The 21,668-nt window shown below is 47.2% G+C and overlaps 1 protein-coding gene across 1 annotated transcript in view; it reads left to right on the forward strand.

Moving 5' to 3' along the window:
• TMC3 (transmembrane channel like 3) overlaps window positions 1-15,188 on the forward strand; it is a 40,404-nt gene extending 25,216 nt beyond the window's left edge. Inside the window, exons 14-22 of the mRNA XM_004447704.3 lie at window positions 685-813; window positions 1,507-1,574; window positions 4,416-4,544; window positions 6,254-6,364; window positions 7,741-7,866; window positions 8,600-8,678; window positions 9,803-9,845; window positions 11,675-11,930; window positions 13,579-15,188. Of these exons, the coding sequence (XP_004447761.2) occupies window positions 685-813; window positions 1,507-1,574; window positions 4,416-4,544; window positions 6,254-6,364; window positions 7,741-7,866; window positions 8,600-8,678; window positions 9,803-9,845; window positions 11,675-11,930; window positions 13,579-14,281 (1,644 nt within the window). The 3' untranslated portion in view covers window positions 14,282-15,188. The remainder of the gene's footprint in view (window positions 1-684; window positions 814-1,506; window positions 1,575-4,415; window positions 4,545-6,253; window positions 6,365-7,740; window positions 7,867-8,599; window positions 8,679-9,802; window positions 9,846-11,674; window positions 11,931-13,578) is intronic.
• Window positions 15,189-21,668: the final 6,480 nt, after the last annotated feature.

Below are 21,668 nucleotides of genomic sequence, written 5' to 3' on the forward strand. Positions count from 1 at the left end.
ATCCACGTCATCACTTAACCCTAACGATTCTCTGATATACTATTGTCTCTATTTTGTAGAAAAAGAAAAGTTCAGTGAGACTTTATCAAAATTAGTAACAACAATCAGTATGAATAAGAGTTATCATGCAATATTAACTATGTGCCAGGCCCCATTTTAAGAGCTTAATCCTCATAACAATCCTATTATTATCATCCCAATAGGCACAGATGAGGAAACTGAGGCACAAGAGGTTAAGTAACATGCCCAAGGACCCAGAGAGTAAAGCGCAGAACAAAAACTCAAACCCAGGCATCTGCTCTGAAATCTGTGCTGTGAGCCAGTCTGCCTACACAGCACACAAAGAGAATCACATCCTCTGGATAATCATCCTGTAGAAATTAGTCACTGGCTTCAAACTGTCTCCTGGGACTCAGCCTCACAGAACTCAGATTCTTTCCTGGTTTTGTATAATGCCGACCTCATATCAAAGTTCAAAATCAAAGTAACAAATATTTACTGAGCACCTGTCGTGTGCCAGGGGCCCATCTCTCCACCCGTTGCACCGTATAAAGATGCACAGAGAAGTGCCAGTGAAGGGAGTCCAGCAGTCAAGCCTACTGGAATGAGTGGAGAGGACCCTGAAGGAAGTGGGGGGAAGGGAGAGGGGGCATGGGCAGCACCCAAGGACACCCTGTGTTTCAGGAGATGCTGAAGCTTTCTATCATCGATATGCTCTTCACAGTGGCGAGCATCCTGCTCATAGACTTCTTCCGAGGACTTTTCGTACGATACTTAAGTGACTACTGGTGTTGGGACATGGAAAGCAAGTTTGTAAGTAAAGTGCTGTGTCCACTTGGAAAGTTCGTATGACTGAATCCATCCTTTCCTGGGGTCTAGGAACATGGCTTAAGGCGATAAGTTGGGAGAAAATGCAGAGGGAAGAGGGAAAGGGTGTTGTCTTAGTTTCCCGGCTGCTGTGACAAACATCCCACAATGGACTGGTTTAATGGAAATTTACTGGCTAATGGTTTCAGAGGCTCGAAGGCTGGCTCCTCCCGGGGTGGGGAGTGGTCTGGCTGGCCAAAAACCCATGGGTTCCTTGGCTTTCCTGTTGCATGGAGATCTCCTCTCCTTTCTCTTCTGGGTTCCATTGACTTCTAGGTTCTTGCTCCTCTCCAGGGCTTTTTTCTTTAATGCCCCAGTACTATGAGCACCCTGATGCAGTTGCACACCTTAACTAAAAAGAGCATTTTCAAAAGGGCCTATTTACAATGAACTCACACCCTTGGGAGTGGATAAACATTAAGAACATGGCCCCTACCCACACTGGGGTACAGAATTCAACCTACCACAGGTGTACCCTTAAGTCTCCACCCAATCTTTTATAGTTACCATTGGTGAGAAAGCCACACATACCATGATAGAATCTCTTCTTAGAGAAAAGAAGTCTATGTACATGCATGTAATTGTATTATGAAATGAACTTCAGAATATTTTTATTCAGAAGTTAATTTTCTCTTGTAGCCCGAATATGGAGAATTCAAAATCGCTGAGAATGTGCTACATTTAATCTACAACCAAGGAATGATTTGGTAGGTGTCAAAGCTTCTTGACTTTGCTTACAACTCCCTCTGAACTATAATTGAACTCGGTTAGTCTGGGTGGGACAGAACCTTAAAGACAGTCATAAAAATTAAGAAATGTATAAATAGTGTCTGGTTGAAATATGTCACATGTATAGTAATTTTATTAATGGTTTTCTAGGCACTTTGCAGAAAGGAATGAAGAAGGAAGTATTCTATTAGTCATAGCCAAAACCATCTGAGGTGATAGAAGAAGCTGTGAAGGAGGTTGGGAGAGGCTGGGCGCAGTGGTCACTTCCACCCAGCAAGGGCTGCCCAGAGGGTCCATAGGTCCCACGTGAGGAACTCAGCCAGCCCTGCCCTCAGAGCCCCACTCACCTTCCCACAGGACATCAAATTTCTGCTTACACGCCAGGCGCATGAGTATAGCAGCCCCACATTGACGGACCAGGCCTGGTTGCGGTGGGGGGGTAGAAACTTGGAAGTCTCTTTAGCCAAGGTATCTCTCAGATCAAAGAAATCCTATCCCTGAGGAGCTGAAGGGAGCCATCCAATGCACACGTACGTGGGTGTCTGCGGGCAAGGTGGAGAACTGCTTACAGGATTCCTTCTGCCATCTTGGGTTTTATCTATTGGCTCACAAATAGTGCTTTATGATAAATAATGCAAACACATAACAAAAAGAACCTTGGATATTTATATACTCAGAAAATGCAACCTCTATTCATAATCATTCAGTAAAATGCATGCGGAATTAAGAGGTATAACTTAATATTCCCTTGTTCAAATTCAAATTCTGTGTGCTAATGGGTCACTGAACTTTGCAAAATATTTTCACGGATATTGCCTTAAAAATACATAACAACTATTTAATATTTGCTAAATAGGCACTTTTATACCTGTATTAACTGACTCGATCCTTATAAAACCCTATGAGGTACCTACTGTTATTTTCCTCATTTCCAAGATGAGGTAACTGTTGGAGAAAAATGGTACTTACTGGGACATGGAGACTGATATGACCACAGGCAGAGAAAGAATTTATTGAGAAGCTCTCCCAATGGAGGGGGTCTGAAGAACAAACTTCAGGCCCCCCACCAGCATGGTGGGGGTCTGGAGAGAGACTTCAGCCCACTCCTGGAAGGGGGGGACTTGAATTTATACAGACTTTCCTAGGCAGGGAAATGATAGTTGGTGCGAGGGGGTCAGGGGCCCGAGTGACGTGCAAGGGCAAATAGGGAGCCCTAGAGGTGAAAACTTTCCCTGGTAGTGACTTGGAGATAGTGGGTTAGGGAGTTATGGTTTCTTGGAATGCTGCAGGAGCAGATGTTTCTTTGATCTGTAGGGATTTTATCTCCCTCTGATATGCAGGTAAGGAAGGTTTCCATTTCCCTTTACTCCCATCTACGTGGTTTCTTTGTTTAACCTGTGGGGAAGTGCCGTGCCCTTGGACATGTGGGCTTATGGGGGATGGGGTCTGCCTTTCCCCAAAGCATATCAGGGGAAACTGAGCTACAGCTCATTAATTATTGCAAACCTCTAACAGTAACTAAGGCACAGAGAAGCTAAGTATCTAGCCTAACATCATACAGATAGTGACAATTCAGCTTGGTGTGAAAAACTGAAGCTTTCTTTTTAGTTAAAAGAGTTTTACTTATAAAGCATATCCTGTATCTATACTTAATTTCCTGCCACTAAAACCCAATTCCACAAATATATCAAATGCTCGACTAGTGAGTTAGAAAACCTGGGATTCGTACCATGTTTAACACTTAGTTGCAGGTGACTTGGAGGCAGTCCAGTTCATGCTGCTTGTCCCAGCTCTTTTACTCTCAAGAGTATCCCACTTGGGATGATGTAACGTCACCCTTGAGTTGCACCATGTTTTGAGCAAATCTCCTAACTTTCCCCATAGCCAACTTCCAGGCCAACAACTTCAGCTATTGTTTCAGTTTGCCTGATCTGCTATCACAATACCACACAATGGGCTGCTTAAACAATAAGGGTTTATTAGCTTAAGGTTTTGAGACTAGCAGACGTCCAAAATCAAGATATCAGCAGGGTTTGCTTTCTCCCGGAAATCTGTAGCACTCTGGTGCTGGCTGCCAGCAATCCCCCGGGTTCCTGGGCTGGCGTGCCTGCTGCTGTCACAGGGCAACGTCTTCTCCTTTCTGCTCTTCTGGTTTCTGTTGACTTCCTGGTCCTCTGTTTAAGGACTTCAGTTATCCGGGTTAAGCCCACACCTCAACTAAAAATAACATCTTCCAAAGGTCCTATTTACAATGCGTTCACGCCCACAGGGACACCAGAACAGGTGTTTGCTGAGCACGTAATTCAACCTACCACACATATTTACTCCTCCTTTCATGAGTGCAAAAGGTTAAATGAGCTAAAATGTGTGAAGCTGTTTAGCACAATGTCCAGCAAAAATAGGCACTCAGCAATTGTTGATCAAGTCTGAAAATCAGTAATTTATTAACACAGTCCTCACCATAGACAGGCAAAATTTGGGGCTTTAGCTATCCAATGTTCAGCTATCCAATGTTTACTCTTCAGCAGAGGAGATCTTCTCCTTTGCTAAGTGTGAAGAGAGACCCAGATGCTTAGTATTCCTTTGCAAAGAGGAGATCTTAGAATGGGATCTCTACCAATCTCTCGAAGTGACGTTCCGTCTTTCTAGAAGGTGGAGGGTTGGGGTGTCAGACCTTCAGGGGGCTTCTCCAGTTCTGTAAGTACAGGATGTAAATCCCAAGCTCTCAGCACCGTGTTCTGTGGGCCCGCTGGAGCACAGCACTGGAAATCACGCTGGAAGGGAGCCGAGGCTGACCTGCGCTCTCCCCGGGGCTCCAGGATGGGAGCTTTCTTCTCGCCCTGTCTTCCAGCAGTCAATGTCCTCAAGCTGATTGGGCTCATGTACCTGAGGAGCTGGGCCGTGCTCACCTGCAACGTGCCCCACCAGCAAGTGTTCCGCGCATCCAGGTGGGTGAGAGTGAGGTCTGCCTCACGCCCAGAGCGTTTAGACCAGGCACACGTGCCTTATCCAGGGGCGTCCTCCAGCAAGGGGGTCTCCCCAGCTCTGCCTGTCCAAATCCTCCTGCCTCTCCTCCACTTTCACTTCCTCCGTGAGGACGTTTCTAGTGTTACCCTCTGGGGATTTTTTTTTTAAGATTTATTTTATTTTTTAACTTATTTCTCCTCCCCTCCCCTCCCCCATTGTCTGCTTTCTGTGTCCATTTGCTGTGTGTTCTTACGTGTCTGCTTGCATTCTCGGTGGCACCGGGACTCTGTGTCTCTTTTTATTTTTTTTGTTGCATCATCTTGCTGTGTCAGCTCTCCGTGTATGCAGTGCCACTCCTGGGCAGGCTGCACTTTTTGCATGGGGTGGCTCTTCTTGCAGGGCGCACTCCTGGCATGTGGAACTCCCCTACGCGGGGGACACCCCTGTGTGGCATGGCACTCCTTGCGCACATCAGCACTGCGCATGGGCCAGCTCACCATACTTGTCAGGAGGTTCTGGATTTGAACCCTGGACCTCCCATGTGGTAGGCGGATGCTCTATCCGTTGAGCCACATCCACTCCCCCCCCCCGCAGGAATTAATCGTGTCTCCTCTGAACTTATGACCATGTTAAAAAATACTTTTTACTGAAGGTTAGAAATCGTTGACAACAGTGTAAAAGCCATACATGTCCAGCTTGAAAATTTTCACATCCTGAACACAAAATGCGTAACCAGCACCCAGGTCAAGAAAGAGAAGAAAAACCCCACCCCAGAAGCTCCCCTGTGCTCTCTTCCAGTCACTACCGACCTGTCACAGCAGAGACGAGGTTTTCACCTCGTAGGGACTCATGCAGAGTGTGTGCTCTTTTGTGTCTAGTTCCCTTCACTCAACATGGTATTTATGAAATCATCCCATTGGGGAAATATACCCCAATTCCTTTGTCCCTGCTGCAGTCGATGGGCATGTGGGTTGTTTCCAGCTGTTAGGTATAATGACTAATGCTGTGAGGGTCTTTGGCTGGCTATGTACCTGGAAGTACAATTGCTGGGACACAAGGAATATGTGTGTTCACCGTTAGTAGGCAGCACCAAAAAACTTTCCAATGTGGTGACACCAGTTTACACATCCCCCAGCATTATTTGAGAGTTCCAGTTGCTCCACATCCACACTTATTGTTTATGTTTTTCATTTTAGCCATTGTGAATTCATAACATATTTGAACACCTTGATTAGAGCTCAGCTATTTTATTTTCATATAATGGTTATTTATGTATGTCTTAATCAGTTGCTTTCAAACTTTTTGGCCATGACCCACATGACAATGTATTTATATTTTACACAGGGACATGGGTGTGTATATATATATATGTTTTATGTATGGGTGTGGGTTCCGTGAACTGAGATTCCTGGGTGATGGCCAGGAGTGTAGGGGTGGGTTCGAGGTGGGCAGGTGCTCAGGAAATACTAGCTGAACAGGCTGGGCCGGATGGTCCCTTCGAGCACTGATTCCTAGATTTCTTGACTGCATGTGACGTTATGATACCAACCCATCTCTAGATGACAAAGGGAGAGGGATTTTCTGTTTGAGGAAAGGTGGACTGCATTTTCTATGTAGATCCTTTGGACATTGCATCCTCAGCAGCTGACCATGGAGTGGACGTAACACCTGGCATTTGGTGTATTTGCAGATCCAACAACTTCTACTTGGCAATGCTCCTTTTTATGCTGTTCCTATGCATGCTGCCAACTGTATTTGCTATTGTCCGCTACAAGCCATCTCTGAATTGTGGGCCATTCAGGTAAGTGAGCGCGATCAGCTCTGCCTGGAGCTCCTGACAGTTCTAGTGGAAGGCTCTCTGCACTGAGTTGAATTGTCCTGCTGGCTTACAGAACAAGTAAAAAACAAAGCTCTCAAATCATGGGTTTTTTTTTCCCAATCCAAGCTAGGTGCTCTTTCCTTGGTAGCAGGCAGCCGTCAAGGATACTTATCTTTGGGCTCATCTTAAGAGGATACCACAGGGAGTGGCTGTGGCCCAAGCAGCTGAGCGCCTTCTTCCTACATGGGGGGCCCCAGATGAGGTTCCTGATGCCTCTTAAACACACACACAAAAACAAGCAGATAAACAAAAAAGCCGACTCAGGGGAGCTGATGTGGCTCAGTAGTTGAGTGCCTGCTTCCCACATATGAGGTCCCCAATTCGATCCCCAGCCCCAGTACCTAAAAAAAAAAAAAAAAAGATACAGTATTCTTAAAATTTAAAAAAAAAAGGAAACGTTCTTACTCCCATGCAGCCAAAAAATTCTACCGGGTAAATCTTTCCCTTCCAAAACTCAAAGTTTTTTATTAAAAGATAGCCGACCTCACTTTTTATTCTACATTATCTAGCAGTAGCCAGCAGAAAGGCTAGGTAGAGTTATTTCCACCTGGCCTTTACTCTAAGCCAGTTTTGATCAAGCATGTATGTAGCATTTAGGGTCTACCCTTATGTGCACTATTCACACACACACACACACACATACACACACACAACCAATGTAATCATTGATCCACCATCAAATTGAATGTATTCATTAGATGACTGCTTTGTATAAACTGTTTTGTATCCTTTACATTTGGGTCTTGGTTCTCGCTTTGTAACTGACTTTGAGGATAGTGCTCTGGGCCTCTAGCCATTGTTTTTTAAAGATTTATTTTATTTATTTCTCTCCCCTTTCCCCTCCCTCCACCCCCCATTTGCTCTCTGTGTCCACTCACTGTGTGTTCTTCTGTATCCACTTGCATTCTTGTCATGCGGCACTGGGAAACTGTGTCGCTTTTTTTTTGTTGCATCATCTTTCTGTGTCAGATCTCCGTGCGGAGCGTCTCCTTGGTGGGCGGCACTGTTTTCATGTGGGGTGCCTCTCCTTGTGGGGTGCACTCCTTGTGCGTGGGGCTCCCCTATGTGAGGACACCCTTGCGTGGCACGGCACTCCTTGCATGTGGCAGCACTGCGTGTGGGCCAGCTCACCACATGGGTCAGGAAGCCCTGGGGATCGAACCCTGGACCTCCTATATGGTAGGTAGATGCTCTATTGGTTGAGCCACAACCACGTCCCTCTAGCCATTTTTTGATGTCTTGCAGCATCCTTCTGCCAAAAGCAGTAAAATTTGGCATCACGTTTTTCTTTCCCACAGTGGACAAGAGAAAATTTATGACATAGTGTCAGAAACGATTGAGAACGACTTCCCGCTGTGGGTCGGCTCTGTGGTTGGGTACATCAGCAGTCCTGTGGTCATCCTACCAGCCGTGCTGCTGCTTTTGTGAGTACCCCAAAGACCCCCATGCCGGATTTGAGGACTGCGGCATGCTCGGCTCACAGAACCCCCCTGCTTTGCAACAGTTACAGAAAGTTCATTCATTCATTGAAAAATCCCCGATGTCCCCTGATGATCTAAACGGGGCCTCTGAGCCACACACCAGAGGCACAAGCCACAGGGTCACAGAGCTGTAGCCGCTAGGTCTCAGAGAGAGAGGGGGACATGAGGGCTCCTCCCCTATTCGGCATTTATTGATTCATCAACTGCTTTTGGTCAGTTATTGTGACTGCCATGGCAGAGCTGAACGTCATTATCCTCATTCTCTTCTTCTCCAGAAGTTTAAATTACATGGAAAAGGAATCTCAAACTTCAGCAGAATGACTTGGCTTGTTTTGACTTAAAGGACAAATAAAGCAGGTTCAGTACCCACAGCCCAACACATTGTGAAATACCTCTCCCCACCTTGGCCCCTTCCTCACTGTAATCACCAGGACAGCATTCCAGGTGCCAGGTGGTGGGGTTGCTATGAAAAGCAAGGATCAGGAAAGGAAAGCAGCCCCTTCCCCGTGCTTGCCAGCTTGTGAACACCTTGATACACTGTGTCCTTGGGGCGGATTCAGTGGGTAGCCCACAGGCGGCATGGGAACCTGCTGTTTTCAATGAACAGCTGGGCTGGGAACATGGCAAGAAAAGCTGAAAAGCCAGCTGAAGTATTTTATCCTGTCCTGTGTCCTAGCATGCTCATCTACTACCTTCAGAGTATCGCAAGGTCACTGAAGCTCAGCAACCAGCAACTCAAAATGCAGATCCAAAACGCAAGTATCATGTAATTTTTGTGATTGTGTGTGGCATCTGCATGCCTGAAATCCCAAACTGTTAGGATTCTTGGCTATCAGCCCCCTATGGTGCACCCCCCTACCGCCCCAGGACCTGCCATATTTATTCCTAAGAATACCCAGGAACAGTTCACATTTTCCTAGGAACAGCCTGCACATGATTTTCCCTGGTGGCCCCATCTCCAAAGGGCACTTCAGCCCTCCTCTGTGGCCACAGTGTGCCAGGGCGCCATGCTCTCCTGCGGGATGTGGTGAGTGGGGAGGAAAAGAGGAAGAGCTCCTTCTCAACCTGCGTCAGCTTGGACACCTGAGCCCATCAGCACTTTTTCTACTTAAAGACTCACCTCTTTCATAATCTCTGGATTGTGCGCAGCATTACCCTCTTTCCCACCTGGCTCCACACTCTATCCTGTCAGAGCAGGCAGAAGGAGGCAAACACACCCAAAAGCCTCCAATTCCTCTTCTGTACACCCCAGGGGCGTCTCCTAGGAGAAGGGGAGTGTAGCTCCCCGGGTATAACATTTAAGGAGGCACTGGCATGAAGAGTGGTGTTCAGCCACCCTGCCAGGACCCTGAGAGGACCTCCTTCAGTTCTGCCTCCTGAGCGCCGCTCCTCTTGCCCTCGACTTAGAACCCCAAGCACAAAATCCCTTCTGCCTTCAAAAAGAACAACTTACATGAATATCAATTCGTGCAAAGAAACACCAACCAGTTTTATCGATAGTCAAGTTGAGACTTCATGTGGAGTTGCAAAAGCTATTTTTGTGGAAGCGTATGTCTCCAGTATTGCTGATCCATATTTTCTTTTTTGCAACTCAGGCAAATAATTATTGGCCTTATATAAACATGGTCCATGGAAAAGCTGCTCCTGAAACTAAAACTAGCTAGGCAGAAACCTTCAGCTCTGAGGTGTCTGCATTTATTTACTCAAGTAACTGGCCTGAGCGCAGAGCACATGGTCCCCGGGTTGCAGCTGTGTGGTTAGGTAGGTCACGGCATGACTCCAGGGAGAGGAGCAATGACTGTCTTCCCCCCAAGAATAATACTTGTTACTGCTTCCTTCTAAATGCAAAGTGAACATATGATTATGATTTATATTGTAGGCAAGATCTGAAGATAAGAAAAAGGTTGCCCAACTGGTAGAAGGTAAGTATCAAAAACCACGCAGATGGGAGTGGATGCGGCTGAAGCAGTTGAGTGCCCACCTCGCACATGGGAGGTCCCGGCTTCCACTCCAAGTGCCTCCTGAAAAAGCAAAAACCAACACAAGCAAAACAGATGAGAAAACCAACTCAGGGGAGCCGATGTGGCGCAGTGGTTGAGTGCCAGTGTCCCACATACGAGGCCCCAGGTTCAATCAATCCCTGGCCCCGGACCTCAAAAACCAACCAACCAAACAAACAGAAAACATGCAGCAACCTGATATTTTGGTTGGGGGACATTTTTAAATCTAGCAGTTCAAGGCACACTACCAATATAAATCCCTGATCACCAATGGTCTTTATAATTTTCTAACCATAATAAAATCTAGGGAAATAAATATTGGTTTAAATCTACAATTTTGACATATACCAAGGCCTGTGAATAACTCGAAAATGTGTCCGAAACCAGGAAGAAGCTGTAAAGTAAGGCAGGAAAAAAAACAAAAATCTGGAGAAAATCCCTAAGTATGCCTGGGTCTAGCTCGCCTTGGTGTGCTTCCTTGCACACCTGGCCCACCTTTCCTTCCCACCCCGTCCCAGGAGTCACCTGGACCCACCTCCTCAGGCTCTGGTTCTCTGCCACGTCCCCGCAGGGCAAATGCAGATGGACAGACACAACCCCCCAAACTCAGGTTCCTGCTAAGAAACCTGTAGAAACAGGTCCTTCGAGCACGACTCTAGGAACCTCTTCCCCTGGCCTCCAGCTGCACTTGAACAAACTTTTCATATCTAGAGCTCATTGAGTGCAAAGGAAAGGAACCATCACCTCCCAGAAAGAAAGGCTGAGAAGCAGGCTCCTGGGGTGGTCCAAGGAGGAAAGGCAGACTGGCGCTGCTCGCACGCCTGCACGTGGCGGTGGACCCACTCAGAGGACCGTGGGAGCCAGAAGGCTCCTCGGGCACCGTCAAAAAGGAACAGACCATGGGGAGCAGGTGGATCAGTGCTTGAGCACCTGCTTCCCATGTACGAGGTCCTGGGTTCAATCCCCAGTACCTCCTTAAAAAATAAAGGCACAGTCATATTCTCCCTCAGAAAATGAATGAAAATGAAAATGGAACCCACAAAGACTGTATGGACCCACACTTTCAGCTGTTTTCATACCGAGCTAATTAGAAGGGATCTATTTCCCTCCAGAAAAGCACCCAAATCACGAGGGTCTGTGGGTCATACCTGTCCCATTCCAGCTTTTTAAAGAGACATCTATAAAGGACAATTACTCTGGAAGGAGACCACAACTCATGCTATAAAACATGACATTAATTGCCAAGTATTATTTACCAACTGAGCTTAATTACTTTCAGGTCAGGTTACCTTCAAAAACCAAAGTCTACATAGACTTTCTCAGGATATCAAGGACATTGTCCATTATTCTTCCTCTCAGTTCAAAGCCACATATTTTTTTCAGAATGCTGCATGAACTGTTTCCAAAAAAGCATAATTGCACATAAATTTTACTATACCCACTGTACAGATAAAGAACCAGTGCCCCAAAGCTCCAGTGCTTTGCCTCCTGGGGGCATCAGAGGGTGCCTCTTTGAAGCCTTGCGGTTCATTTCATTCTTCCTCCTAAACTCCCTTCCCACTCCAACCTTCTGTGATGAAATGATTTGAAGCACAGATCGCCCATTGCCCGTGGGTTGGGTATATTTGCAAGTGCACGCAATAGTTCATAGACCCAGCTGTTAGAAGTCAAAAAACTCTTCCCTCTGAACCAACTTGAATGTGTCCCACCCTGGGAGCCAGTCTTCTCACAAGTCCTCCCTCCACCTGCAGCTCGAATTCAGACCCAGGAAGACAGTGTGAAGAGGCTTCCAAAGGACAGCGACCCTGCCGGCCAGCTGGCCGTGGCCGAGTCCACCATGCCCCAAAACAATGGCAGTGTGGTCGGTTGCTGCTCACCCAGCAACAAGGGGGCGCGGATAGAGACGGTGGCCCAGTCCATGGGCTGGAGCCCCAGGCTCGGGCGCAGGAGCCCCAGCTCTCCACCTCTTGGCACCTCCAAATCCTGGCAGGAGCACAGTACAAACAGGTGAGGCTTACGTGCTCCACGGCTGGAAACCTGGTTTCTTGGAATGGGATGCCAATGTCGGCCAAGAGCCGGGGGGTACAGGCTAAAGAGTCTTCCCGAATTTGAAGGCCTCAACAGTTTCAGGAGGCCACGGCTTTTACATTCCAATTCTGCCAGGAAACTGTGGGTTCAAGAAACTGACTGGTGGGACTAAGAAATAGGGGTGCATGGAAAATAAGATGTGTCAAACAGGACAAATGCTTCCTTAGGCTCGCAAACCTGTATGCAAACCTCCCTGCCAACCTAGGATAAGTTCTACAGCCCAGGAAAAGAAAATGCCCCTTTTTAATTTTTATCTTTTGGGTTTCTTTTTTTTTTTTTTTTTTTTTTTTTACCTCCAGACTGACCATATCACCGGCAATAGTTTTTTAGACATTATTTTATCCGCCCCCCCCCACAGCTTTGCGTGCTGCCTGCTCTCTGTGTCCATTCGCTGTACGTACTTCTGTGTGTCTGTATTTATTTACTTATTTATTTTATTATTTCCACCCCACCCCTCCCTTGCGGCTTGCTTGCTGTATGCTCTCTGTGTCCATTCGCTGCGTGCTCTTCTGTGTTTTTACTTGTCTCCCTATTTGTTGCATCACCTTGCTGAGTCGGCACTCCACGGCATTTGCGGGCTGCCAGCTCTCCGCGGCATGCGGGCGAGCCTGCCTTCACAAGGAGGCCCCGGGACACCAACCCAGAGTCTCCCATATGGTAGACGGGAGCCCAACTGATTGAGCCACAGCCGCTTCCCACTGGCAATAGTTTTCATATTTTAGCTCCAACCTGGTCATGTCACTGATAGGGCACCTTACATGGTAGACAGGGGTCAATTGTTTCAGTCTTACTTGTGCCTAAGAAAGCAGGACACTCCTGCCTTCCTTTGTTAGGGAGGTAGGACACCTAGAAGGATGGAGATACTAGGTCTGCCCTGGCCCAAACAGAGGGAACCATATTTAGAACTGACTTTAACACACTGAAAGTGATATAAGTAAAATAAGACTGGGGGGGTGGGTGCTTTTGTTTTTGAGACCATGTCTAAGTGGACAAAGAACTAGCATTCTTGCTCTAGGAGGAGCTGGCTTCACGTCTGTGTGGGGCCTGATGAGGACGAAGACCTCAAGCTCTCCGGGGAGAGGGGGCTCTGGGGGTCCAACCGGGGCCACCATCCAGATTCAAGACGTTATGGGGAAGGACTTTCTCACGGGCATAACTCCAGCCAGCGGCTGGAGTTGGCCGAGAGGCTGGACAGCTGTTTAGCAGCCATGAGAAGGAGCAGGGGTCCTCCCGTGTCATCTACAAACTCAATCTCACCACATGCTCCTGGATGAAAAGCGCGCCCACCGACGAAACCTACCAGCCAACAGCCCCTGCCCAGCACCATCCCTGGATGTTCATGACGAGCATCATTCTAGTAAGGGCTCTGCGATTTTCAGAAGTAAAGAACCCCATTGAGCCCAGATCCCCAATGTGCCCGTGCACCCATTAACAGAACACCCGCCGGCACTGCAGAGCCAGGTTCGGGAACACACCGAGAGCACCCCTGTTTGAGCTCACGGCGCTGAAAGGTGGGGGGCTCTGAGACCACCGAGGCCACGGCTTCTTAATCACGTCTGTCTTGCAGGTTCCCACGAGGTGCATGTGCAAGCACAGGCGACCTTCACCGACACAGACCCCTCCCACCTGTCACCTTTAAGGCACACCTGGAAGACGTTTGCTCGGAACCGCTTTTCCGAAAAGACTTTCGGGGGATCAGCCCTCCTCTCCGTGGGCCTGGGGCCCCCGTCTGGGCAGCACACGGGCACAGGGCCCGCGCCCCCAGATGCCGCACGGCCAGCGAACGTGACTCTTACAAGAAAGGCCGCCCGACTTTCTGGCTGGGAGGACGTTTCGACTCAGGAGGCTCAGGTGACGTGGGGCAGTACTACCCTGGGGACGCGCAGCAGGTGTGGTCCCCACAGCTGAGTGAAGAAGAGGAGGAGATTCCGGGAAGAGTTCTCACCCGGAAGTCCCTCTACTCCTGCTCACTGAGAGACCTTCACCAGGAGCCTCCTTTTTATATTGGTGACAGGCCCGAAAGCCGGGCCCGCGCTCCCGGGGCCCCGCGAAGGATGCGCGACCCGTCCCAGAACGATGGCCTCGAAGAGCAACTCGAGAAGCCAACATATGTGCGCAAAAAGCCAGGCTCCCGAAAGTTCCAGTGCCCGCCGCGCCCGCTGAAGGCCAGGGCGCCGTCCACGCTCCAGCCATCCCCCGGGGCTACGGGCCAGATCAACGGCCAGAGGGCTGAGCCTGGGCCCGAGCCCCTGGTCTGTTCAAATGTCTAGTGCCCTCCTCTGGTGTCCCATCTCGGAGAGGAGGTCACCCTTGGGGGGGCTGGTGCTGGCCTCACATCCAGCCTATGTAGGTACTTCTTCCAAAAAGAAAGACAAGCGCGCCTGGTGTGTTCAACCCGAGGAGGCAGAGTCAGGCTCGGAGGTTGCTTGCCGCAGCCTTAACACCCACGGGGCCACGACCACCACCCAACAGGTCACTTCCCCGGGTGCCCTTGTGTCCAGGGCACAGCGGCTCCTCCAGCCCATCTGGGCGTCATTTCGAGAGCAGATCCCTTCTTTGCCTCCACCAGGGATGCCCACAAGTCTTGGCGGGCCAGGCACCGCGTCCAGATCGGGGGCCTCGCCTGAGCCGTCAGCATTTGTCCTCAGTCCTACGTGTGAACTGTATGCATTCTTAGGCTCCCTTTTAGCTCCCAGAACCCACAAGTCCATAAAAAGCACCTGGGAATTAGGTGGCTGCCCTAAAAGACTTCCCAGGGCTTTGTTCATGTGAATAATCAGTTTAGCAATGACAAAAGTACCTTACATTTATGCAGAGCTTACTGTACTCTGTTTACTGGCCTGTATCTCTGTATGAATTAGCCAGGATGCTCGCATTGGAAACCAAAAAACCCCTAAGGGAATTTATTGGCTCCTCTATGGGGAAGGATGGGAACCCAGCTGGCCTCAGGTTCAGTTGGGGCCAGAGTAACAAACATCTTCAGAAATCTCTGCTTTTTCACCTCGTGGGTCTAGCTTGAATTAGGTAGATAATGGTCCTTGGGCTTTATGTCTAGAGATAGTCATTTTAATCAGGAACAAACCATCGAGCGGTCCTGTTGAGTGACAGCCTGCCAAAGGGTAGAACATTTCTAAGCAAGGGATTGGCCTTGTGGGTTAATTAAGTAATATTATTAACATACGCTATTACTACATCTGCAAGGTGTGCTTTCTAGACAATCTAAAGACTACTGCCCATGAAAGCACATTCACTGCATCAGCACCATGAGATCTGAATCCTTAACTCAATGGATGGCACCACCATCCGCTGGTCATCAGAGCTTGACGTGCAGGCACGGGTCTGACTTCAATCAATGGCCAAAGTCTGTCTCCCAAGCATCTCTCAAATCCACTTCTGCTTCACCATCTCCACTGCCCTGCTTCTACTTTAGCTCAGGCCCTTGATTTTTCTTTCCATAATGGCATAGCAGTCTCCCAAGGAGTTTCCATGGCCCTTCCAGTCCAACTTACCCAGACACCAGGGGCATCCTTCTGTAACCCCGTTATTTCCGGCTTGCCATCTGCGATGGCTGTGCCTGCCTCAGGGCAGAACCCCCCTCTGGCCACGGCATTCTGAGTGGCTCCTTATGATGGCCACGCCTTCCCCTGCCTTTTGCTCAGCGTTCTCCACTACCACGTTCTCGAATGCACCCTGCGGTCCAGCCACCTGCAAAGGGCCCAGCCCCACCAAGCTGATATGCCCATCGCCCCAGAATGTGTTCCATCGGCCCACCTGCCATGGTTCCCGAGGAACGCGCCCCTACTCACGTTTCCACAGTAATTCCACTCTAATTAGAATTTTACTTTTCTGTTTCCTCCACCAAACTGTGAGTGCCCTTAGAGCAAGAACGGTGTTTTATTCATTTCTGCATTGCCAGTAACTGCCACGTAATAGATAACGTATTCATTTTTCTATTGCTGCATAAATGGGATGGCTTAGAACAACACAACTTTATCCTCTTGCAGTTTCCATGGGTCAGAAGTCTGGACACGGCTTAGCTGGTCCTCAGCTCAGGGTCCCGGTGAGCCGCAAGCCAGGTGTCGGCCAGGGCTGGCATGCCACCTGAGTTTCGGGGCTCTCTTCCAAGCGCGTGGTGGTGGCAGAATTCACTTCCTTGTGGTTCAGGTCGGAGGCCTCAGCCCCTGCAGCTGCCATACTAATGAATGAAGCACGAATAGCATGGAATACAATCGCATCCCAAGGTCTGCTGCTAATTCTAAACAGAAGGAAAAAGTCGGTACAAATAATACCAGATGCATGAACAGGGAGGTACAGATTTCCAAATTTCTTGCCACAACAGTTCCAGGAGTCTGCTCAAAATTAAATGTCCCACATTGCCCTGGGAATCACATCTCTGAAAAGCCTGGCTGGCCCTGCCCCCGGGCCCTGCTGGGAACACCTGTGGCTGCGTGGGGGTGTGGGGACACACCCCAGGGAGTAGGGGACAGTCAGTGTCTCACCTGGGCACACAGGATGGAACTAAGAGTCTCACCCGGGCATTTAGTACTCAGTGATGTCTTTAATTTAGAGAAAGTTTTAAAATACAGAATAGTCGAAAGAATAGTGTGTCAAGCACCTATATTCCCGCTGGGAGCTGAAATTTTAATTCCATCTAGCCATTTAGTTAGTAGTAGTAATAATTTTAAAAATTACAGATGTAATCGAAGTCTGTGTTTTGGTGACACTAAGTCTCATTCTCCTTACACTAACAAGAGTTTCGTATATTTCCATCCAGCTAGTTCTTTATAGTTATATGTGTGTGTAAATTATATGCATATCCATCTATAAACACTATGTCAGTTCATTTTACTTAAGTAAATGCTATCATACTATAGGATCATTGGACATATTTATATTTTGGGGGTTTGTTGGAGAAATATATATATCAAGCTAACAATACAACTGTGGCATAATATTTCATCTTATGAATAAACTACATGATACTTATCCATTTTCTTATTGATAGATATTGAAATTATTTCCACTTCTCTGCTACTAAAAATATTTCACGAAACATCTTTTATATGCCTTCCACTGCACACGTGCCACTATTTACTTAGAAGCAGGTACTAACATTCCTGAAAGAAATGGCTGGCCCATAGGGGATGAGCATATCATCATCAATTCTACTTGCTGCTCCTCTGTTAGTTTCACATGTCAGACCCATGCCCAATCCCCCTGCAGACACGAGAGGACCATTGTTCTTACAGTGTCACCAATACAGTACTCGATATCATCACATTATATAATCAGGTGAAAAAAATATATACCTCCTTATTTTAATTAGCTTGCACTTCTTTGATCACTAGCATATTTCCCTCTGTTGACCAGCCGTTTGCATTCTGTCTTATGTGAATCAGTCATCTAGTCTAGCCTTTGCTGATTTTTCTGTTAGCAGTAGCTGATTTTTCTGTTAGCAGTAGCTGATTTTTCTGTTAGCAGTAGCTGGCATCACCGTGAACAGTCTCCGTACAGGCTCCCAACAAAAGCACCACATGCAAATCAGACATTTCTGTCTGAACAGTAAGCGCCTAAACTACACTGCTCTGATGCCTTTGCATGATCGTGCTTCTACAATATTCCTTCGGTTTTTTAATAATGGTAAGAATAAGAAATGAGAAGGGAGGCAATCTCTGCCCTTTGGTCAAACTATTATTGAGGAGTTATTTAAAATCTCTCCTGTAAACACTTACATAACAAAATCTGCTCTGGTCACAGAGCTCAGGACAAGAGCACCCAGGAAATATAGCGAATTTCTCTTTTTTTTTTATTAATTCATTTTTTAAAAATATTACATTAAAAAAATATGAGGTCCCCATGCACCTCCCCCCCCCACCACTCCCCTACAGCAACACTCTCCCCCATCATCATGACACATCCATTGCATTTGGTGAATACATCTCTGAGCATCGCTGCACCTCATGGTCAATGGTCCACATCATAGCCCACACTTTCCCACGTTCCATCCAGTGGGCCATGGAAGGATCTACAATGTCCGGTAATTGTCCCTGCAGCACAACTCCAAGTCCTGAAAACACCTCCACATCTCATCTCTTCCTCCCATTCCTCGCACCCAGCAGCCACCTTGGCCACTTTTTCCACACCAATGCCACATTTTCTTCGATTACTAACCACAATAGTTCATGAATAGCATATCAGTAAGTCCACTCTAATCCTTACTCTATTCCTCCATCCTGTGGACCTTGGATTGGTTGTGTCCATTCCACATCTATGTCAAGAGGGGGCTTAGATTCCACATGGATGCTGGATGCAATCCTCCTGCATTCAGTTGTAGGCACTCTTGGCTCCCTGGTGTGGTGGTTGACATTCTTCAACTCCATGTTAGCTGAGTGGGGTAAGTCCAATAAACCAGAGTGTAGGAGCTGAAGTCTGTTGAGGCTCAGGGCCTGGCTATCATATGGTCAGTCCAGAGATTCAGATCCCCTAGATATATCTTAAACCCCAGCACCAACTACAATTCTGGTAAAGTAACAGGAAAGGCTTGTGAAAAGAGGTCACATCTGAGTCCAGCTCCATCACGCAGAAACACCAACTTCAAAGAAGGGCCAACTGACATGGCAGTGAACTCCATCTGTCATGACCATAGAACCTGTGGGTCTTTGTAGTCCTCAGCAGAACCAATACCTGGGGTTGTATCTACTTTATCTGTCTCTGAGACTCTGCTCAGGTGTGCATAAGGGCAACCCCTATGATAACCTCCAGACTCTTTTTTAGAGACTCATAGCCATAAAAACTCATTTGTCCTTTCCATTTACCCCTTGATTTAGGTCAAAAAGCATTTTTAACTCCTGTTATTATATGTAAACAGGGATATTCTGCTGGTCCGAGTTGAACCTTTTATTCAAGGTCATTTCTAGTTACATCATCAGCTGGTACTTGGTAGAGATCCCTCGGCGCCAGGGAGGCTCATCATGAGAGCCTGGCGACCATTAAGGATCCTTTCCTTGGTCACCCATGGTGGTCAGGATTTGCGAACGCCTGGCAGTAGAGAAAAGCTTTCTGCATCCCTGTAAACACTAACATCCCCTTATATGCTTATTTCTTATACGCTCATTCTCCACCCCCTCCATGTGTATATGCACATGTGTGTACACACATGTGTGTGCGTGAGTTTGGTCTTTCCTTCTTTTTAGGGTTTGTAGGTTGTTGTTTTGACTCTTTGCCCATTTCCTGGTAAACACTGCATCCCCTTATAGGAAGTGGGAGGCAGTAAAGCATTATGATTAAAAATGTGGTATAGCAGTTTGATATGGTTGTGAATTCCAAAAATAGATATTGGATTATGTTTGTAATCTGGTCTGTACCTGGGCGTGATTAAGTTATGATTAGGGCTTTGATTGGGCCACATCTTTAGGGCACTGGTGGGCATAGGGTGGGGACTCACAGATATAAGGCATGGCAAAGGACAGAGTTGGGGGGGTTGGTTGGAGTTTGATGCTGAGCCCCAGGAACTAAGTACAGAGAGGAAAGAGAAGCCAGCCCCAGTAAGAAAGGAAACTTGAACCCAGATAGAAGCAAGACCCTGGAAGGGAGGAACCCAGGAAGCCTGAACCCACGTAGACGTCGGCAGCCATCTTGCACCAACACGTGAAGATAGATTTTTGGTGTGGGAAGTTAACTCATGCTTTATAAGTTATCTGTAAGCTCCCACCCCAAATAAATACCCTTTATAAAAACCAACCAATTTCTGGTTATTTTGCATCAACAACTCTTTGGCTGACTAATACATGTGGGTTCTGGAAGAAGGAATTGAGTGTGTGGCACAGCTGCCCCTTACTGCGTATGTGGCCTTGGATACTTAACCTGTAAAACGGGGATAAAAGTCTCTACGTCTTCATGTAATGGTCTCATTGTTAAAGTTAAATGGCACAAAGCAGGTAAAGTGCTGTAGGCTAGCAAAATATAGTAAGTGCCGAGTTAAATTAGCTAGGGCAAGGCTGAATAACCAAATATGCAACACCTATAGACTAACATTGTCAGCACACCTGCCTTAGCAGGTATATATCTATGCATAGAATATGTATGCATGCAATTCTCCATATTTGAGCAGAAATCAACTACTCTGTTGGGGTGCTTTTAGAATTCCAGCACTGGACCCCTGGCCCCTCCCTGCAGAGGTCTGGAGGTGGCTTGAGTGAGAGGGCGAAGTTAAGCCGTTGAGTCTAAGGGTCCCCTATGCTATATGCACATATTTTTTCAACTAGAACTTCAGTGGGGTCTGCTCTGGACAACTGGGTGACCCCGCGGCTGGGGGACATCCAGGAGAGGCTCTGATCCTTGCAGTCTCCAGGGCTCAGCCACTCCTCCTTCCTCTTCAGCTCTGAACTGCAGCCTCAACAGATTGCAAACTAGATCGCCAGCCGCTCCCACCCCTGGGCACCAGCCAGGGCCCACCCCACCTTGTGTGGCCTCCAGAGGCTAGGCCGACCAGAGGCTGCGCAAGGGCTGCCCTCACCTCAGGCGCCTCCTGCTGCCAGTTTGCCATTGGTCTAGGGGATAAATAGTTTTCTTCTCCAAATAGGTCCTACAGCCAGGGCTTCCCACTTCCTGGGAGCAAAGACTACCGTCTCTTGTAACGCTAAATGTCAATGGGGTCGATCACATTCATTTGGACACTAAATTTCACATTTTTAAAGCCCACATTCCATGGCCCATTTTGCTAGGTTTAGAAGTCTCTTAAATGATCGATATCTAACAAGTCACTTTCTACAGCAAGGCTTGCTTCCACTCTGCTTGTTACATCCCCCAAATAAAATTTTAATAGGCCCCCAACTGAGAAGTTCTCAGAAATAGAGCTTCACAGAAGTATTGCTCCGATGAGTTTTTAAAATGAGATATTTATTATTTTTAAAGGTCCTATACATTAGTAATGAAAATAAATAGTACATATGATTTAAATCACAAGGAAACATCCCATGGTATTACTCTCCACTGTTACCCGTTTATTCTGTACCCCTCTAAAGCAAATATTCTAAGCACATATGTTTGTCTCTAGTTTGTGGCTTTCTTATCCACACTGTCACTCAATTTGCTCTTTTTCCCCCTTCCGTTTATGTATATCTATAATGGATCGCTTTCCCTATATGCGTGTGTATATGTATCTATAAAGCCTTTTGAGAGTAGACACGGACAAGAACTTAATATTTAATTAAGTTTTACATACATTTATTTCAGCTACTGAGAGGAAATTTCTCTGGTGAGATCAGTACCTATTTCCAGAGCTGCCAATGTGCTGGCTGTAACGAGCATTTCTTGTCTGCTCAGCTCCACCTCTTAGCAAACTTTCTTTCATCTGGGCCACTGTTGTTTCAAAGGATACATAATATCCCACTAAATGGATACTCTGTGTTTACCTAACTCCTAGTCACAGACAGGAGGCAAATGTACTCTCAGGTAAATTTGTTCCCTTTTCCCCCCAGTTAATATTCTGACTTTTAATGACCTTTTTGATGTGCTTAATTTCTTATATAAGTTATGCCTTTTAAAAAATGGCTTCTGGGAATATTGCTGTGCATTGTTCTCTTGCCCTTCACCATGGTGCTGGGAGACGTTCATTATGACTCCATTTCACTGTTGGACAGACAGCCTCAGAGAGGT

The sequence above is a fragment of the Dasypus novemcinctus genome, chromosome 3 (assembly GCF_030445035.2).
Source record: "Dasypus novemcinctus isolate mDasNov1 chromosome 3, mDasNov1.1.hap2, whole genome shotgun sequence".
NCBI classification, from domain to species: domain Eukaryota; kingdom Metazoa; phylum Chordata; class Mammalia; order Cingulata; family Dasypodidae; genus Dasypus; species Dasypus novemcinctus.